A 21,361-nucleotide genomic window follows, 5' to 3' on the forward strand; every position below is an offset into this window, starting at 1 on the left:
TCAACTAATACATTCTGTTCTTTTGTTGTATTGCAAGCTATTCTGATATACAAATTTGTAAGCTCTGTATTCGTTCTGTTATCGGTTATCTGTTCTGCATTTAATCGTTTCTGTAATTGCTTATTGGTTCTGTTTAATCGATTAATATTGTTGTGTTAATCGATTATCCTGTTTCTGTTAATCGATTAAAATTGTTTCTGTTTAAAACTGTTCTTTTTGTTAATCGATTAAGATTGTGCATATAATCGATTATCTTCCTTTCCTTAATCGATTAAGTAGGGTTGATTCAGCATTAAGTGTTGATTTGCGAAAAGCGGTAATTCTAACCGCGACACCTATTCAACCCCCCTTCTAGGTGTATTGTAACCACTGATACCTAACAGCTTTTACATTGCCATTGTTGTTTACATGGGACGAGTTAGAGCAGATTCTTGTTAGTGAAGAAGATGAAGTTGAGTTTAGAACTGTAGAATATCAATGTGTTGTTAGGCTCAATCTAAAAACAACAGTTCCATATGATTACTTGGATTGCAGCCCTAAAAGTAGCTGGAATTATTTTCTGAAGAATGCAGATGAAGAGTTACAAAGACATACCAAATCTCTAGAAGCTGGAGCTTGAGCTCGAGGCTTATATGTTTCTTAATTGTTATTTCGAGAAAGAAAATAGAAAAATATCTTATTCTTTTAAATTGTTTATTGTTCCATGAGATTGTAAGCCTTGTTCTACAATGGTTAACTAATTGGAGTGTTTTTAAAATAAAAAAAATATCACCTAGAAGGAGTTGTACCGTGTTCTAGAGTGACTCTAACATTTAAATTCCACCCGGATAGTGAAAAGTTAAAAATGTATCTTTTAGAGCAACATTGTGCTAAAACTAGCTACATTAAAGAGCCATAACTTACTACCTTCTTACTCAGAGTTTATAACACTGGTTCATCTCGAATTCTATGGATGCTTCTTTACCAACATTGAAATTTTGAAAGCTTGTTAACCTGCCACTAATGAAAATATCATTAAATTTTGAAGATTTTTTTAATTGAAGTCATTATAATGAGGCCTACATTATGCCATGTATTATTTTTCATCCAAACTTCATGTCGAACACCAGAATCTGAGACGAAAATGAAAAATAAATGTAGGGATTAATTTCAAACCCACCAACATTTAGATGGATAAATAATGTATCTAAGCCTATTATCGTTATTAATGCAAAGTAATATTATTATTATTGTTATCAAATACTAGGAGTTTTAGTTATTTAAATAAAAAATTATCTTAAATTTGATAAGCTAACATAAAATCATCACTTGACAAATACTTTCTTTGATAAACCTATATTGTAGGCTTTCTGAAAACTTATTAGGTAGTTGGAAGCTAATAAATTTATGTAAAAAACATAGAGCTAATAAACTTAATTATTTAATGGTTAGATTATTTGAAAAGTTAGTGAATATATGTAAAGTGAAATAAACTTATAAATTATAACTCATAAATTTCTTAATTAGATTGTCAAATATAAGTTTGCAATGTAGTATTATTTGCTACACAACATAATAAAACAATTTAATTTTAATCTAATAATTTAGTTGAGGAACTTATACACCACCTCATATCAAACTCCAAGTTTATATCGAAGGATTTTAGTCTTATCGATTTATTAAAGAAAAGTTGAAGAAAGAAAAGTTAAGAAGAGATAATAAATAAAAATATAATTATAATTAATAATGAAAATAATATGGATACAAACACAAATGAATCACCATATTATCATATTGGTTTACTTTCTTTATATGAGTTTTCTTTTCAACATCTGAGAGAAAGTATAAAGACATGAATTCTTTTATTTTTTCTCCTAGTATAAAAAACTAAAACGATGAAAATAATTTAAAAAAATTTCATACATTTAAATGATATCATTTAAAATGGTTAAAAAAATATAAGAAATAAAGTAATTTTAATATAGTTTATTACCAAAAAAAAAAATCATAAGGTAACTCTCATCAGCTGTTCCCGTTTCCATCGCGGGCTTACTATCATCTTCTGTGTTTGCTCTTCTCTGTTTGGTCTTCTGCGTGGTTGGGGCTTAAGGTCCCACCTTTAGGTACGATTGCCACCATCTACTCCGTTTCTCAAATCCCTAGTTTTTGTTTTCCCAGATCCCTTTAATTAATATATTGATATCCTCTTTCGCTTTATAATTTAGGGTTTATGAATTATTACTTAATGTATTGATTTCCTCTTCCGTCTACTTGCTTCTGCTAGGACTCGTGGGAACATTTGTTGTGCACAGTGAGACAAATGTTCTTCCAGCATCAAATTTTATAGCTTTGATTTTTGGTTATTATCTTGGTTATGACTGTATTATGATTATGCCTCTGTTACTGTTTCACATATGGTTTATATGCTACATAACCAAAGTTTCTATTTTCATGTTACATCCTTGGTTGACAATATGCATTATTGCACCTTGTTTTTGAAATATGCCTTTATTGTTCTAGAGCTGTGAAAAAGTTCAAACCCTTGGTTTTTTGGGCTGTTAGGTTATTGTTAATGGTTTGAGGTTTCATGCTCACAAGATTGTGAATTATACCCTTTTTATGGATATGAAAGGAAATTTTTCTAATTTACCTTTGGTTTACTCACTCTGCCTATGTATTTCCAAAGATGTATTGGGTATGATATTGGACTGAATTATTGGTTGTTGTTTTCATTGATTTGGATTGAAACTTGTAACAATGGGAACAAAGATGGTCTGAAGTGCTGATAAGATGAGGAAGGCACTAAAAGAATAAAGAGGAGGAATGATGATAGTATTTTGAACTCTGGCAATCATGGTCACATCTATCATATTGATTATGCCACAAAATTGCAACCACATTTTAAAACCATTTATGTTACTATGTTATTTCATGTTTTTAACTGTGCAGTATCTTTAGGATTAGTATGAGACTTTATCTTACTTCTAGTTAATTGGGTGTGCCTTTTTTCTTGGCTGAAGCCTTGACCTTATCATGACAGCCTCTCTTAGATTCCTGAAATATTTAGAGTGCAATCTGTAGATCTATTTGCATTGAAGTCTAAGGGTTTCTTGTTATGGTTTAAAATTTTCTAGCTTTGTTTTATGTGTAATATAGTAAGGAGTTGAGATAAGATGTTGTCCCTTCTCTATAGATCAGAGTGCTCTACCAACAATGTGTTAGTGTAGCGGTGTTAGACCCCATTAGATCCCCAGAAACACCAGAAGGTCAAGAGTTCAATTCCTGGGAGGATACTTGTTGGTAGGGACAGTCACATACTCCGAAAGGGATTAGTTCCCTTGGTAGTACCAAAACAGATTGAAGTGCTCCTACTCCATCAGTTCTTGTGTTGAAATAGTAAATATTAGCCGGTGGGGAAAGTATGTACTATTCAGAAAAGTGTGTCTTGAAACAGACTCTAGTAGTAGTGTTCACCTAATCAGAATTGGCTGCCCGACTCATCACCCTTGCCAAGTGCTGGTATCTTAAATTCGCAGCCTCATGTCTAAGTTCCAAATTGTCTCTTGCAACCATGTCTTCCGAGAAGCTAATAGTGTTGCCGATGAATTTGCTAAATATGGGCTAACTCTTCTTGAGCACTCCCGTATTTTCGATGTAGCCCCTTCCTTCTGCGCGGTCAAGTTAATGCTGGATTGTGCCTCTACACTGTACTGTAGAGGTGGTTAGTTTCTTGGCTGTTTGTTTTTCATTTTCTGTCTCTCTGCTCGTTGAGCTTCCTTGTAATCATAAAAAAAAGAAAGATGATAATTTGCAGTGTGCATTTATTCATAGTAATTACTACTTCCTTCCTATAATAATGGTTCTGAAGGTTACATGACTACAATTCTCTCACCTAAAAACAAGAACGGATTAAAATATATTTTCCTTACTATATAATTTCAATTATCACAATTGAAATTGATTAATATTAAAAGAGTCATTATTGGATCATAAAACTGTAACAGTAACATATCACATATGCATATTAGTTTAATTTTAATGATAATGCTCAATTGATTGACATGTACTTAGTGTGCGTTTCATTTTACATGGTGACAATTTCTATACTAATGACAATGGTGGCTATAAGTTATAGCCTATAACATATGTATTCCAAATATCCTACACCCATCTCTCCTTTTATTACTTTTGTAAGTATATAGCATTTTTCCTCCTAGTTTTTGTTGTTGTAGTATATGACAAGGTGTTTTATCATTTGCAGTTCCTCAGTTGGATGCAAAATAACTTTGGTGGAAAACAAGATAGCAAAAAATCAAACTCATATATATACTAGCAGCTCATGTAAGTCTTCTTCATTATTCATGTGTATTTTGGATATATCATTACTCTATGTTTATCACCATTCACAATTTGTGTCATAGAATTATTAACCTTAACTTGCTCTACTTTAGCATTTTGTTATACCGTGCTGTTGATCTTGGTAATAAGACATAAAACCTTGGTTCATTTTTTCTTAACAATGCTCTTGATAAGTTTAACTTTGTTGTAATATATATATATATATATATGAGTTTTGTTAACTTTGCTTACACAACTCTATTTCAAGGATCATATTAGCATTTTATGTTATTTTGCACAAAATCAAATAATAGATAAAATGATAAATTAATGATTCCATCTAAACACACATGCACACGAAAATATTATAGATGTAGGATAGATAAGTGATTACAAATCATTTTTTTACTGACATTTCTAACAGAAAACATACATTGAGAGAGGACCAATTCATATAAGTTTCATTGTCACTATACTTGCCTATGATGAAACATAATTCTTAAAAAAGTGGAGGCACAAACACAAAATATTTATATATTTGGAGAGCAATAATTGTCATTAAAATTGCCTCAACTCTCAACATGAAAGCATCTTAAGATAAAAACAATTATTCTATTTAACATTCATGTTATTCAGCTTTGATAATATATATGAATTTGTATCATGCATATCAAATATAACATACAAAAATGTTCATTAACGAGAAGATGATTGATCTGATGTTGATTTTTATTTTTGTTGTAATGGATGGACTGAATTTTCTATGGATGATGGCTCTGATGTTAATTTTCTTCTAAAATATTTTTTATTATTAGAACTAAAAATCAATATAAGAAGAGCCATAATTAACCATGACATATACATGAGCAATATAGAAAAATAGATTTATAAAAGGTAAATAAAATCCACAAATTCAAACCTGAACTTAACCCATCATTACAAAAGATAATAACAATTTTATAAAAGACAAAATGCCCAACCTAACCTTGAAGCTTAAAAGTATGCTCCAAGATAAAATGTCCAACCTAACCTAAACATGTTCCAATAGAATGGATAAATGAAAAATCAAAATTTGTGAGTGGACTATGTGATATTTATTAGGTGCACTAATATTTATATTTTGTCAATATGAAAATTTATAGATAATTATTATATCATCCATCATTTGTTTGAGTTACATTTTTTGAAGAGTCAATAATAATTAAATATAAATGGTGGATGATGTAATGAGTATGTATAAAAACTCATACATTATCAATGCCTACATTTTTTCTCTTTCAATAATCTCTAACTAGAAAATATAAGTGATAGTCAAACATATATTCAATATTCTAATCTCCAACCTGAATATGATAAAGAAAATGGATAAAATGATTACTCTCCATGAAGGGAGAAGAATAAAAGACCACAAGGTTCATTTATGCTAAAATAAAAGCCACGAAATTAATATAATATTGAGAAATACAAGAGAGTGGATAGCACACATGACTTACCTAGTTGCTGAGTGAAGTAGAATAGGAAGAATCTTCAATGACTTAATCAATTTACTTTTTTTTGTTTCCCCTATATTGTTGTTTGTTCCTTCTTTTCGTTGTTCATTGTTTTTTGGTTCAGCTGTTCTCCCTCTCTTCCCCTTAGGCTGCATGTTACGGTTGGTAGTGTTGTTAGACAAAGATAATAAAAAAATTAACAACTCTTCACTTCACCTCATCCATAATACTGTAACAATACTAGGAGGATATAATAATATGTGGCCTTAAAACAAAATTTAGTATTAGACCATCAGTTATTAGAGAGAGGATACCAACCCTTCACTAATATGTGTTTGATTGTTTTGTGCTTTGATTATATATGGCCAATTCATTACTATCATTTTTTATATTGAGTCTATTCTTTGTTTACTAGGGACGTTCTTCAGATGATTTTATTGAACATGACTTATAGTCAAAGCAAGGGAGAAATTATAATGTTTTAACTGATATTGGTGGAATAAGAAATCTAAACAAAGAAGGAGAACAGAAGAGCTATGACAAATATATTAGTAGAGAATATGATTCTTTTATTAGGTTTTCGGTCAAATATATCATCTTAATCTATTACATAATCCTAAAGCCCTGGGACCAAATTAATGAATTATGCAAAAAGATGTCGATAAAAAAATTGTTGATAATAAAATTTAGGGAATAATTTCAGTTTTTATTCCTAAGAAATTAAGGTGAATGAAGTTAAAGGAAGAAGAGAGATGAAAAATGAAAGGAGAAGCTGACGGTAATCACAAGGAAGTGGGTTGAGTTGGGTTGCCTTTACTTTTTTTCTCTTTCTTCTTTCTTTTTTCACAAAATCTAATCCTAATATTTAATCATAACAAAACAAAACAAAACCATCTACAAAACAATCTTACACTTCTTCATTCATCTACCCCTTTTGATTCTTTACCAACTTTTTCTTACATGATATAACCCTCAATCTCTTTCTGTATTTTTTCTTCTTGGCATCCTCGTCTTCTTGAAAAAAAAAGGTTTTTTTGTTGACTTGATTGTCTAAATTGGTTGTTGTTGGGTCCAAGAGCCAGAGGTACTGTTAGATCCTCTACTATTTCTTTTCTTTTATTTGTTTATAATTTTTGTTCTGATTTCGGTTTCTAGGTAAGCTTTATTTTGATTTTATAGCATACATATCTTAAGTCATGGATGTGTTTGACATTTGAAGGATAAATTTTTTTATTTTTTATTTGTTTATATTTGTACATGCTAATTGTTTTTGTTGGATCAAAGTGCGGTCGGGGAGCCTATAAAGTGATATACCATGTCTTAAAATAAAACCTTAAGGCATTAGTTCCATGAGCCTTTCCTACTTATAAAGTCTTTCACTCCTCCCACATATCCAATATGAGACTTCACACTTGAGTTTACTATTCTACTCAATGTGGGACTCCTAACATTGCCACCCCCTTTAAGGCCCGACGTCCACAACGGCTTTCACTCTATCGGCACTGACCCGATGGTAGCCCTGTCTCTTTTGACGACTTCACTCACCTATCAGTATTCGGTAATTACCTTAATCTAGCCTATAGATAGCTCTTTCTGTGACGCAACTCTCAATGAAATCATCAATTGTTAGGATTTAAGCTCATGAGGAGAGCCCAATCCAAAAGACTAGTCTATTAGGTGGGAGAGTCTCATGGCTTAAGTACCACATTGAGTTTACTATTCTAGTCAATGTGAGACTCCTAACATAAACCCATAAGTTTTTTTAATTGGAACATGCATTGTGAAATTGTAATGCCTAGTTCCTGTCCTCTACTTGCAAGACAAGTGTGCATTTTGCTGCAAATTTGATGATTCCGTATCATGTTTGAATACTGTCATACAAATTAACCTTCTCTTAATTATGATTATGTTATTGATTCAACTGCATTTTGATATGTGGGTGGTTTTACTGGTTCACTTTGATATGTGGGCTAATGGTCTTTAACTTGCAGCTATGCAAGGTGATGAAAAACTCCTGAGTGTTGTATTGTTTTCGATCCTTTCTTGCTTGTTGAAAATTAATTTAACTCACATAATGTAATTTTATTTATGGTTGTTCACGGTTTGTGTATGGTTTAAGTGTATAGATAAAGGGAAATGGTTAAGGAATGAAGGATGATGGCGCCACAAACAAATATGTTTGATAAGCTTATGAAATTCGCCATAAGAATGGATTCTTGATAAGAACAATTGGTAAGGCGCCACACTAAATTGGTGCTAAGCCTTTGAACGCCACACCAAATTGGTGCTAAGCCTTTGAACACCACAAAAACAAATTCTTGATAAATTCTATGATCTTAGCTCAACCAAGGCTTAGGAGTCACAACTCAACTAAAAGGAATTAATTCCAAATTAAATTCGAACTTGTTTATTTCACTTGAGAACATATGTTACATATAGGTGTGGCTGGCGACTTGGCTTCCACGAAAAAGGCAAATAAAAATGCATCAAAAACTAACATGTGAACATTACATTGACTAGGTTCAATGAATCCCCTAACATTGTAAATGTTTTTACCAAATAGCTTGTACTTAAAATTTGAATTCAAAATTCAAAGATTCTCGGTAGGAAAATTCTTTTAGATAGAGACTTTAATGGTGGGAGACTTTATATATTTAAAGATGCATAATACATGCTAAAGATGATGAACACTATCATCATATATGTAGTCAAGATCTTTCATGTCAAATCATCGAGAATAATATAAAACTAGAGCGGAAGCATACTTTAATATATTCATTCAGAATATGGCGAGTAACTTTTATATCATTCTTCATCATGTATCCATTAACATCATGTCCTTTGTCCTCGTGTGCAAGTGCATGTTCATAGTAGAACATGAAGATTATTTGGCTTTCCAATTGTAGACCATCATTAGCCTTAGTTTCTCTTCTAATGGGATGAAGAGAATGATTGTATCTTATGTCATTTGTCTCATAAGATTGTCTACAATTGGGGACCATAACCACTTATTTATGAGAAGTGCATCCACTTCCATGAAGAGTGATGCTACTTGATTTCTTATTCCAATTTTGCCCATCATAATATAAAAATAAGATTTTAGGTATTTACACAATAATTTCCATGACAATTATGTCTATAGTCATATGCCTTACACGAATTAGATCACTTTAATTTGGCTACATAAAATAGTAACCCTAACCACACTTAAATATTACATGTGTGACCCAAAAATTCTTACATCATATTCCACACGGCTGCAACAAACCTTGATCCACGCCTAGCATCTTGTCTAGAATATCTCCCACACGCCTATCATAGAGTTTGAAGTCAAGTTGAACACTTGCACAATCTTCCTATATGCCTAGCAAGAGTTGGAATGCAACTTGGACACTTGCACAATCTTCTCAACTTGGACACTTGCACAATCTTCTCAACTTGGACACTTGCACAATCTTCTCAACTTGGACACTTGCACAATCTTCTCAACTTGGACACTTGCACAATCTTCTCAACTTGGACACTTGCACAATCTTCCCAGCAAGAGTTGGAATTCAACTTGGACACTTGCACAATCTTCCCACACGACTGCAACAACTTGATCCACGCTTAGCACCAAATTAGGACACGGTTTGGTAAGTTGAACCACACAACCATTTGAGTTTGAATTCAAATGAGTCTTGCACACGCCTAGGAGATGGTGGACAACTTGAACACACCTAGTGTAGTTGATGGACAAATTGTACACGCCTAGCTTAGCTTTCCCACGCCTAGTATGCATGATGTTTATGACCACTTAGCCAATAAGTGCCATCTTCCAAGAAAGGACATACATGAATGAAATGTTCCCCAAGAAAATTACGAGGTTTATTTGCTAACATAAAATATTAAAACTCCCTAAACTATATGTGAGACAATGATTTCCACTTTATCAAATGCAACTCACAAATGTATCACACTTAATTAAATGTAACTAGGAAAGTGCTAAACTTTCATCCCCAAACCATGGACTCTAGGTGGTTCTTTTACTTGGAGGATGTGATTTGTTGGCTTGAGTTCCTCATGAATTAAAGATGAACTTGTATTCTTAAGGGATCCATCTTGTAGATGTGTCATTTTTGCCCTTACCCTAGTCATAGAGTCTCCTAGACCTTGTATGAATTCCTGATCAATATTGGACTGCATTTGGTTTACATCACAAGGCCAACTTGTGTGTAGTGGGTGTAGGAGCAATTTGCTTTACCCTAGAGGGGCACCAAATGTTTGTTGTGCATTGTGCAACACAATTACATATGGTCCTCCACCTGGTAAGTTTGTTTTCTTTTTCACTATATATCATGTTACATAAAGTACTGACACTTCAATAACTTTCACATATCATATCCAATATTAATACTCTATGATACTTCATCAATACATACCCATATCATGTCGAAATTAGTTTTATGAAAAATAAATAATTTATAAATCCGATACTTCCCAGGTACTTTCCGATACTCTTAAAATATTTTCCCGATACTTCGTAGGCACTCGAACTACCATGCCATAGCATTTTAAGAGAGAAAAACATATCACAATCAATTAAGTACACGAAAGAAACATAATATTCAATCTACCAAATGGACTTGTAGCGATAGAAAAAAGACAAAAGATATATATTGTATAGAGAATGAATAGGAAATGCATAATGTTGATTATTAACTAAACAAGATTGATCATCGACTTGTAATGACTCATGTCCTTTTCTTTTCAATATATGAATTTTTTTTAGTTTGGAATAAATGTAAGAAATAAAGCTTGAAACCAACTATGCAGCTTAATGGAATGAATATTTACATGTAGTTTGACTCTAACTGGATGCTTAGATTATATCTTAGGACATTTACCTCCTCATGCCCCCTCAAGAATGGAAATGTCTCAACTTTACTGTGGAGGCTGTAGGACATTGCTAATGTACCTATGTGGAGCTACAAATGTGAGATGTTCCTGCTGTCACACCGTAAACCTTGCACCGGGTACTACATATTTGTTTGCTGCCAGACATGTGAAGTTAGTGGTTTAATATTCAAAGCTAGATAATATTTGTTTTCTATTTTATAATTGTAGCGGTGTTTTGTTGATTTGCTTGATCATTGAGATTGAGTATGGTTAGTCATAAAGGGGTTATCAATTCCTGGTGTGGGAGTTAGCTGGGGTGCATTAAGGTGATATTTTGTTGTTTCCTTTCTACCCATGTGTATGTTTCAAGCTACGTTGATAAGAGGTCGTGAGAGGGGATTCTTGAAAGGTTTGGCTGTTGGATTTACTTAGCGTATTGTTTTTGAGGTCATTTCTAGCCCTGACATTAATCTTGCTAAATGCATTTTGGCTGGTATGATGTTGTGCACAATTTAGCTATGTTGCTCACGGAATAAAAATCAAAGTTAGGTTGCTGTTCACTCATCATGTCTTGCAATGACCCCGTACTATTTAGGTGTTCCATTTTGAGAAACTGTAATAGTTCTTTGTTTTGGGATCTTGTGATTTAGATGATTGCTAAATGGCTTGGTAATTAGAAAGAAGCCTATTTCTCTCTCAAAGAAAGTAGCCGATTTCTCTAGGGGAGGGAGGATCATCTGACCTTGATTTAGTCTTCCTTGCTAAATGGCTGTCATTAGGGGGACTCATTCTTAACGATTTCGAATTACTAGTTGATTACTTGCATTTAGTCCAAGGCTGGTATTATTAATTTTATTATCTGTTTTATCTTGGTGGCAATTGTATTGGTGAATGCTATTCATTGTTCTCTTTAGAGCTCTACCATGAAGAACTTATACGTAAAATCTCATTGCTTACGTTACAAAAATGTTGGGTGCTTATGCATTACTTCTATTTTCTTCACTTCATTCATTCCAAAGAAGGATTCCTTGCCTATACTTATTATTCTAGTGAGCCATTATATAATTTTAGAATATTAGAATTTGTTATATATTGAGTACTAACCATTTTGCTGAAATCTGACTTAATTAGAGAGGAGATAAATCATATTTTATTTATCTTTAAATTTTAATTACCTTCCGTTTGATAACCACCTAGGTTGTTGTGATTGATTTGGTTAGTTTGATATGTAAAGTTATTGTAGTTAACTTTTCTATGAGCTCATATTTGTAATAATTGGATGAACTCCAAAATTTTATGTCCCATCATGTCTGTTGGTCATTGTATTGCAGAAAGTTAAAGAAAAGGGGTTTGAGCTACTTTTAATTGAGAAAGAAACCATAGAATATGAAAGATGAAGAGGTTAAATAATTCCAGATTCATGAATGATATCTAATGTTTAAATTTGTATCCATCAAAACCCTAATTCATGAACTTCCTGAATCTTTTATTGAATGCCTTCTTGATGACTCAAGATCCTTCTTGTTGCCAAGGTCTATCTCAAATGAAGATGCATTGCCTAATAGAATTCACAATCCTTATGAACAAGATAATTTTCAGGTGTGGGAAGGATCTGGTGATGAAGCGTAAGAGCCTGCACTGTCCCCTATTTTTATGGAACGTGAGTTGCAAGTCAAGGAATCCATTGAGTCCCTTGACGATGCAGTGTTCCCCAAGCTGAATTGGAGTGCATCAAAAGACTCTGGTTGGATAAGTACAACATGTACCCTTAAGTGCACCATTTTTAGTGAGATTGCATTGTTGTTCAAAGCATCCAACTCATTGGTCCATGACCTATTGCATGCCTATGATTCCTATAATGATAAATCTCTATCTAGGCCAAAGAATTTATTTCTTGCCCTCCGGAAATGGCATCCATCCCTTATGTCGGAGATGGAATTTCGTTGTTATGTAAAGGGTAATAAATTAGTTGGAATTTTACAACGCTGAGGTGATTACATTTTATCCTCTTCTTGAAAAGAAGAATGATATACTACTACTAATATAAGAGTTTTTGGATAATCATGTGAGAGATAAATTTGAATCATAAAATTACACATTTGATGTTTTCATTATAAAGGATGAGAGAGTTAAGGTTGTGGATTTCAACCCTTGGGGTTCTTTTACATTGCATTGTTTTTTACATGGGACGAGTTACAACATATTCTTGTTAGTGAAAAGTCGAGTTTAGAATTGTAGAACATCACTTTGTTGTTAGGTCCGGTCTAAAAACAATAGTTCCATATGATTACTTGGATTGCGGTATTGGAAGTTGTTGGGATCAATTTCTGAGGAATGTGGATGAAGAGTTACAAAGACAGACCAAATCTCCGGAGGCTGGTACTTAAGCCTGAAGCATAAATGTTTCTTTTATGTTATTTCGTGAGAGCAAATGGAAAAGTAACTTATTTTTTAGGATGTTTATTGTTCCACGAGATTGTTAGCCTTGTTGTACAATAGTTAACTAATTCTAAGTATTTTTTAAATCAGAATATTTATTAATTATTTTGACAATTAAATTAAAGATTAAAAAGTAATCATAGTTATAGTTATAAATTTATTATAACATACATATTTTAACCCTTTGAATTTACCGAGGGTAACAATGCTTAAAAAATGAAATCACTCAATTTTGTAGTAGGACACACATATATGTCTATTTTAGAAAAGAGTATAACATACAACATTTGTATATGTAGGTACTTTATCTTTCCCCACCGGCTTGAAAGGACTCCATCCATTGGGACAATCCTTTTGACAATGTCTAATATCCTTGCACTTAAAGCACTCTACTGGTGTTCTGCCCCTGGAATTTGTTCTTTTTCCCTCTGGAAGTACCTTCTCTGCCTTGTCTTCTCTCACGTGCTTGGCTTCCTTTCATATAAAGACCATCACCTAAGTCATCTCCCCTACATTTTGTCTTATTTGAGTGTGAGACAAAAGTGCAGATGTGATTTCATCCAATTTGATTGAGTCTTTTCCACACGTTAATTTTGTCATCAAGTGTTCACAGAATTTGGTTGTTGAGATGTTGTTGCAAATCAGTATTTTCCTGTATCCTCAAGCCATAGAGTCTCTGTTTCAAAATCAGCTTGTTTATTAAAACTTGGACATGAACCACTTCTCTAATGTCTCCCAAACCTCTATTGATGATGTCAAATCTATAATATGATACATCACCTTATCTAATAGGCAGAGCCATATGGTTCTCTTAGCCTTTCCCTTCAACTATTCCGTATCCAATTGGTCCATACCATCTGGTTTATTCTCACACAGAGACTTTGATAGACCTTGTTGAGCCAACACATCCTTAATCCTCCTTTGCCATAATCCGAAATTACTAGTTCATCGAACTTCTCCATCTCGAATTTTGGCACGTGTGTTAAGAGCCATCTAATACCAATTTTTGGGAACAAGCAAACAATCAATCAAATGATAAAAGAGAATAAGGATAATAAAATAACACAAGGAATTTGGTAACAAAGTTCGACCAAGTGTGCCTACGCCCCCCGGTGTATTGAGAGGCTACCACTATGTATTAGAGAAATAGAATTTGTGTTTAGCTATTATTCTCCTTATTAAATTAGGTTTATATAACATAAATATATAGCTTGTACTCCAACCCCTTTACATTAGCCCAAACTCATAAATTGTATTGTTGATATGATAAGAAAGGCCCGACCTATTAAATATGAGTCATTGCACAACAATCATGAAGAATAAGATTTTCAGGTGTCTAAAGGATCTGGTGATGAAGTAGAAGAGCCTTCATTTCCCCTTATTTTCTAGAACTTGAGTTGCAAGTTAAGGAATCCATTGAGTCCCTTGACGGTGCAATGTACCCCAAGCTGAGTTGGAGTGCACCAAAAGACTATGTTTGGATAAGTACAACAGGTACCATTAAGTATACCACTTTCAGTGAGATTGCACTCTTGTTCAAAGCACCCAACTCATTGGTCCATGACCTATTGCATTTCTATGATTCTTGCAATGATAAATCTCTCTCTAGGCCAAAGAATTGGTTTATGCCCTCCGAAAATGGTACCCATCTCTCCGACCGGAGATGGAATTTCGATGTTTGTAAAGGGTAACAAATTAGTTGGAATTTCACAATGTGAGGTGACTACACTTTATCCTCTTCTTGAAAAGAAGAACGATCTATTACTATTGATACAATAGTTTTTCGATAATAATACGAGAGATAGATTTGAATAAAAAAATTACACATTTGATGTTTACATTATAAAGGATGAAAGAGTTAAGGTTGTGGATTTCAACTCCTGCGGTGCTTTTAATTTGCCATTGTTGTTTACATGGGACTAGTTAGAGCAAATTCTTGTTATTGAAGAAGATGAAGTCAAGTTTAGAATTGTAGAACATCAATGTGTTGTTAGGCTCGGTCTAAAAACAACAATTCCATATGATTACTTGGATTGCAGTCTTGGAAGTGGTTGAGATCAATTTAGATGCTTCTTAATTGTTATTTCGAGATAGAAAAAATAACTTCTTTTTTTCAAGTTGTTTACTATTTCATGAGATTGTAAGCCTTGGTGTGCAATGGTTAACTAATTTGAGTGTTTTTAAAATCAGAACATATCACCTTGAAAGAGTTGTACCGTGTTTTATAGTGTCTCTAACATTTATGTTCCACTCGGACAGTGAAAAGCTCAAAATGTGCTTTTTTGGAGCTCTAGAGTGTTAAAACTAGCTAAATTAAAAAGCCTTACCTTACTCAGTTTATGATACCTGTCCATCTTGAATTCTATGAAATTTTGAAAGCATGTTAACTTGCAATTAATGAAAATATCATATGAAAAACCATTAAATTTTTAAGATTTTTTTATTTAAGTCATTACTGATGAGGCTTACATTATAACATGCAACATGTCAAAGACCACAATTTGGGACCAAAACCAAAAAATAGTAGGGATTAATTTTACATCCAACAACATTTACATGGCAAAAATTGTATCTAAGCCTATTATCATTGTTAATGCAAATTATTATTATTATTATTATCAAATACTAGGATTTTTAATTATTTTAAAAATATCTAATATTATTTTAAATTTTATAAGCTAAAATAAAATCATCATTTGACTAACGCTCTCTTTGACAAACCTAGATTATGCACTAACTGGAAAGTTATTAGATAGCTGAAATCTAATAAATAATGAGCAAAAAAAACTTTCAGGTAATAAACTTAATTGTTGAATGGTTATTTATTTGATAAGTTTATTGATATATGTAAGGTGAAATAAGCTCATAGCTTATAAGTCATATGTTATCTTAATTAGATTATCAAATACAAGTTTTTAAGCTATTAGCTTTTTAAATTAGTTCATTTGCTAAACAACATAATAAAACTGTTTAATGTTAATCAAATAATCTACTTGACTAACTTATACCCTACCTGATATTGGAGGATTATAGATTTATGATTCATAACAATGAAGTGTAGAAATAAAACCATAAACGGTGAAGCATTCAAGGGCACCAACAACAACACCCCTGCTCTAAACCACACATTATAGACCATCCTAAGTCGGTAACTCTTACCTAAATTCATGTACCAGGGGCATGAAATTGTTGATCTCATTTCTCATTGTTTGAAAATTCTATTTTATTTTGTCCTTTCAAAAGTATCAATGTATAAAGCCATTAGCTCTCATCAAAGAAATCTAGACAGTATTATGGACAAAATTATGAACATCACACCTTCTGAAAAATTATGTATCATCCTAATTCATCAACCTGAGTTTAGCACTATCTTCATTTCTGATTATGAATTAAATGGTGTCTAGTTTAGCCCAACAACAGATTTTGAAGTGCATTTCTCAATATTAACATTGCACCCTTGCACTAAATAGTAGTTGGCATATCAAGGCACTACTGAAATGTTTCACTCGTGATTGGGGTGGGGGGGCATACAGAAAGTACCACCTATCAACTTATTGGCTTAAACTAGTTTTATAGAATGTTGGAGTATCAATATTATAGAGATTCAAAGAAGTTTTAGGGTCCACTGCCTAACACACACATAAGCAGGTAAAAATCATAGCATGAATTAAGCATGTAAAAAAGGATGACCTAGTGTTTCCCAGTCCTAGTAGGGTATGAGTGAAGATGTATACAATTTTACTATCACAAATGAATAAACTAGTTCTAGGATTTGAATTCATGATCTTCAAGTCATAATGCAAACAACCTTAGTGCACTTAGGCTCACCCTATATGAATTAAGCATGCAAACAACCTTACTGCGCTTATGGCTGTGTAAAATATCATTGCCATGTGTGGAAAACTCAAACTACTTGATCAATATTTGAAGAAAGCACATCCATAGATAAAATTTAAAAACTCCCTTTTTTTTTTTTTGTTGATGGTGGAACTCAAACTCACAACCTCCTGCACTCCATTCCTTACAACCACCCTCTTCACCATCAGACCACCATATAACTCCCTATTGACACTTGATTAAAAAAGAAAAATTTAAAAACTAAAAGTAACATATGTGCATTACTTGGAAAAATCCTACTGGCTTGGGACATGGGGACACACTGATTTTGGGACAGGTGATCCCCATTCGGATCCACTTACTTCAAGACTAAGTTTTTTAAATTTACTTCTCATCTTAGTCATCAATTCTAGGAAAATTCAATAGTTTGTATTAGCGAGTAAATCTAAACCATTAGATACCCCTATAATTGATAGCGAAAATAGAGAATAAGTTTTAAAAACTTACTATTGGAATAAGTGGATTCTCATTTATCTGAAAATATCTAAAAGCAGCAACCAAATTTATATGAATATCTAAGGTTTGACCATTTTCAACAACTTTTATTCTATCTTAAACACAATATGTAATTTAACAACTCTATCCAAACACCATCTTTCCCAACTAGCTTGACTCAATACTACAAATTCATACAAACACAACATCATCACCAATTGGCTACTCTTGCGGATATATAGATGGAAACAAATGAGAATCTTAGCATATAATAAAGCAATGAAAAACATAATATACTTCTAAAATGGAGTCTCAAATTTTGTCTCTCACCAATAATAATGAAGCAAAAAAAAAAATAATAATCATAATAAATGTTTAAATTTATATGACATGTTTTCATTGATATGGGACAAGATTTATGATATATTTTATGACAATAAGTCTCTATTCACTCAAAACAACCATAAAGTATAGAACAAAGATTTGTTGTTCCAAATTTTTGTCCATATTCATGTTTGATACTAATAATGAAGCAAAAAATAACAATAATAATGAATGTTTAAATTATTTAATTGAAATAACATATTTTCATTGATATGAGATATGATTTATGACAACAAATTTCTTCTCTAAAGGATGATAACTCAGTAAGAAAAACAAACCTAAAATCACTTACGAGAAAGTAGACTGACAAGGATCATCTGTCCCATGATTTTCATGTCCTCATGTCTTGGACCAATCAAAGTTCACGAAATAATATTAAAATATTAATTTCAGTTTTTATAATTTTTCTTTTTAAATGAATGGATCTTTCTCATTAGTTTGGTATACCTAGAGATGATAATAAAAACCGAACTCGTAGGTACCCGCCTGAACCGAACCCGAATTTAACGGGGAAAACCCGATGTGATTGGGTTCGGATTTTACCCGGGTTTAAATTTCGGGTTCGGGTTTGGTATAGCAAAGACCCTAACCCGAACCCGCCCCGAAGTAAGGTAATTCAATTTAAAATTGAAATTTCTATCATTTGCCAATTGTTTTTAATTTTAATTTTACTTTACATACTATTGGATCTTCAAACATAAAAGAAATAAATAATGCAAGAGAAAATAGAAATGTTAGAGAAAAATTACACGAAAATAATATCATATTTTCCTTAATACTTTATCATTTTCGGGTTTTTTTTTTTCGAGTTCGAGTTACTCGAAACCCGACGGGTTTGGGATGGTATTTTTATTTTCAACCCCGTTGAGTTTGAGTTCGGGTTCGGGTTTTGAATTTCGGGTTTGGGTATGTACAAACCCGACCCCGGCCCGACCCGCCCGTTGCCATTCCTAGGTGCAAGTGGGACATGAATATGGACATGTGATCCCCATCCAAAGGAGACAAGCAGAGAAGGAATGGTTAAACTAGATACAAACCACTCACCAACGAGAAATTATGGAAACTCTTCATTTTAGCATTGTCATCATCGAGAGATTTAGTTATATTGCTACACTCTTCTCTTGCTCTATCCAACTTCTTTTTGCAGACAGTCTTTTCATCAATTGGAGCTTTGCTTTCTTGCCTCTATTTCTTCTTCCTTTTCTTTCAGTTCTTGCTCCACATTTTTTATGAATTTTATGTTGCACTCTCTTTTCTCTTTCAGCATCATAGAGTTCTTAACAACCTGTCTCGCCTCAAGAATCTCTACCAACTTTTATTGCAGCCACTCCACATACACTTTCTTATCTTGCAAACGATGATCATCGGTTTCAGCGAAACGTTTTCCTTGTAATTCAATGATCATGTCACATATGACCTCTAAGTACATTGAACGGTATTTAATTGTTGATATTGTAGAATTCTGAACAATATCACCATGAACACTCACAGTTTTTCTTAATATGTCCATCAATTCAGGCTTCAGTTCATACTTATCAAATGTATCCACCACTGCTATGCTCTTGCCAACCATAATAACATCAGAATTGCCAACTTTTTCAGCATGTTTGTGCCTCATTTTTGGTGCCAATGAAAGAGCTTGATTTGCCTGCCAAAATCAAGTAATAGATAAAATGATAAATTAATGATTCCATCTAATCACACATGCACACTTAGAAAGAAAAGATGTATTTTTTTCATGGTGGTGTCAACTGGATTATCAAGTTGTTGGAGTACAACAATGACAAAAGAATGTTCTATTGGTCATCCAGTTTGATGATGTTCAGTAATCTTCTTTGAGCATCTCAATGATGAACCGTGAGAAGAAAAAATGATAGAAGTTGGAATCATACGCTTTCTTTGGGAATTAGGGCATTCCCAAGAATCGGACTGAAATTTGTGCATTTATCAACAAGTTACCCATTAGAAATAAAGCAATGACTATTGAAAAGGGAGAAAATAATGAGGGAAATTCAATACATATATCTAAGTAACATCCTACGTGCATTCTCTTTTATATCCGCAAGTTAAATAAATCTCATATCTCTACTTCTATTGTAGCTTTATCTTTTTACTCTTTGGCCTATTTTATATTTCTTCTGAGTATTGTCTTACTATGCTAATTTGCAACCCATCATGATTCAAAATGCATAATCATGAATCGGTTCTTGCTAACTGGTTAGGAGTACACAGAACAGAAGATATGAGTGAATTATAGGGGTGTTCGCGGTCCATTTGGATCGGTTTTTAGACAAAAAATGATCCGATCCAAACACGTAATTAACATGCGGTCTGGATCGGTCTGGTCTATTTATATTAAGATGTCCGATCCAATCCGATCCAAATATAATATGCGGTTTCGGTTCGGTTTGGATTGGTTTTTTTTATAAAATATTAAAATTACACTTATATTCAAAACTCATAAAAATGACTAAATATTAAGCATAAAACAACAATAAAAATAGTGTTCAACAACATTAAAATATGTACAACAATAGTATAAGTAAACAACATCATAAAGTAGTAATAAACAATAAGACAATAATAATAAAAGTATAAAATAGTAACAACAACAACAAGATATCAATAATAACAAGACAACAAAACAACAAGATATCAATAATAATAATATGAGCATCGGTAACGTAATTTTAATAGTTACAATATTCCACCGATGATTAATAACAATAATACTTTCACAACAATAATACTTGAATCCTCTTTATTTGGTTATGGGATTGATTTAAGTTCTAAAAAAGTGTATCAAATATAATCAATATGATTTAAAACATAGCAACATATATAAGTGTGTTATAGAATATAACACCTAAAATATAGGTACAATTTTGGAGTTGCGACTTAAGATTAAGTTTGGAAGACACTTAAAAGTATTACACACTTAAATTTTACATACAATTTTGGTCCGGTCTGGATCCAAGAGGTGAAACCAAAATCCGGACCGGACCAATCGGTCTTTAAAAAATAAGTCCAACACGGTCCAAATGCATTCGGTTTTTGCGGTTTCGGTCTATTTTGGATCAGTTTTCGGTTTTATTGTTGGACCGGTCTGGATTTGAACACCCGTAGTGAATTATACCACTAGGATAGATAGGTCATTATAAAGGGGAGGGATCCACTTACTCCAAGAGTAAGTTTTTTAAACTTATTCCTCATCCTAACTCTTAATTCTAGAGAAATTCAATGATTTGAATTAATGAGTAGATCTAAATTATTAAATGCTCATAGAATGGATGGCTATAATGAGAAATAAATTTAAAAAATTTACTCTTGGAATATGAAGATCCTCATTCCATATAAATTTCATTATCACTATATTTGCAACATGATTCTTAAAAATGTGGAGGCACAAACACTAAATAGTTATATATTTTTATATATTTGGAGAGCAATAACTGGCATTAAAATTGCCTCAACTCTCAACATGAAAGCATCTTAAGATAAAAGCAATTGTTCTCTTTAAC

At 32.6% G+C, this 21,361-nt stretch overlaps 1 protein-coding gene and 1 pseudogene across 1 annotated transcript; both read left to right on the top strand.

The window, feature by feature from the left end:
- Positions 1 to 6,567: 6,567 nt before the first annotated feature.
- Positions 6,568 to 11,687, top strand: LOC109341558 (protein LOL1-like). The gene is made up of 4 exons (XM_019579499.1): positions 6,568 to 6,891; positions 7,799 to 7,807; positions 10,010 to 10,118; positions 10,713 to 11,687. Exons 2-4 carry the CDS (start codon positions 7,801 to 7,803, stop codon positions 10,867 to 10,869), a joined length of 273 nt encoding a protein of 90 aa, XP_019435044.1. The 5' UTR covers positions 6,568 to 6,891; positions 7,799 to 7,800; the 3' UTR covers positions 10,870 to 11,687.
- Positions 11,688 to 12,071: 384 nt separating this feature from the next.
- Positions 12,072 to 14,815, top strand: LOC109341561 (annotated as a pseudogene).
- The last annotated feature ends 6,546 nt before the right edge of the window (positions 14,816 to 21,361 follow it).

This window comes from Lupinus angustifolius, unplaced genomic scaffold (genome assembly GCF_001865875.1).
Source record: "Lupinus angustifolius cultivar Tanjil unplaced genomic scaffold, LupAngTanjil_v1.0 Scaffold_500, whole genome shotgun sequence".
NCBI classification, from domain to species: domain Eukaryota; kingdom Viridiplantae; phylum Streptophyta; class Magnoliopsida; order Fabales; family Fabaceae; genus Lupinus; species Lupinus angustifolius.

Coding starts and splice junctions, on each gene's coding strand:
- LOC109341558 (XM_019579499.1), top strand. Junction 10,119..10,712: donor TATGGTCCTCCACCTGGTAA/GTTTGTTTTCTT, acceptor TGCCCCCTCAAG/AATGGAAATGTCTCAACTTT.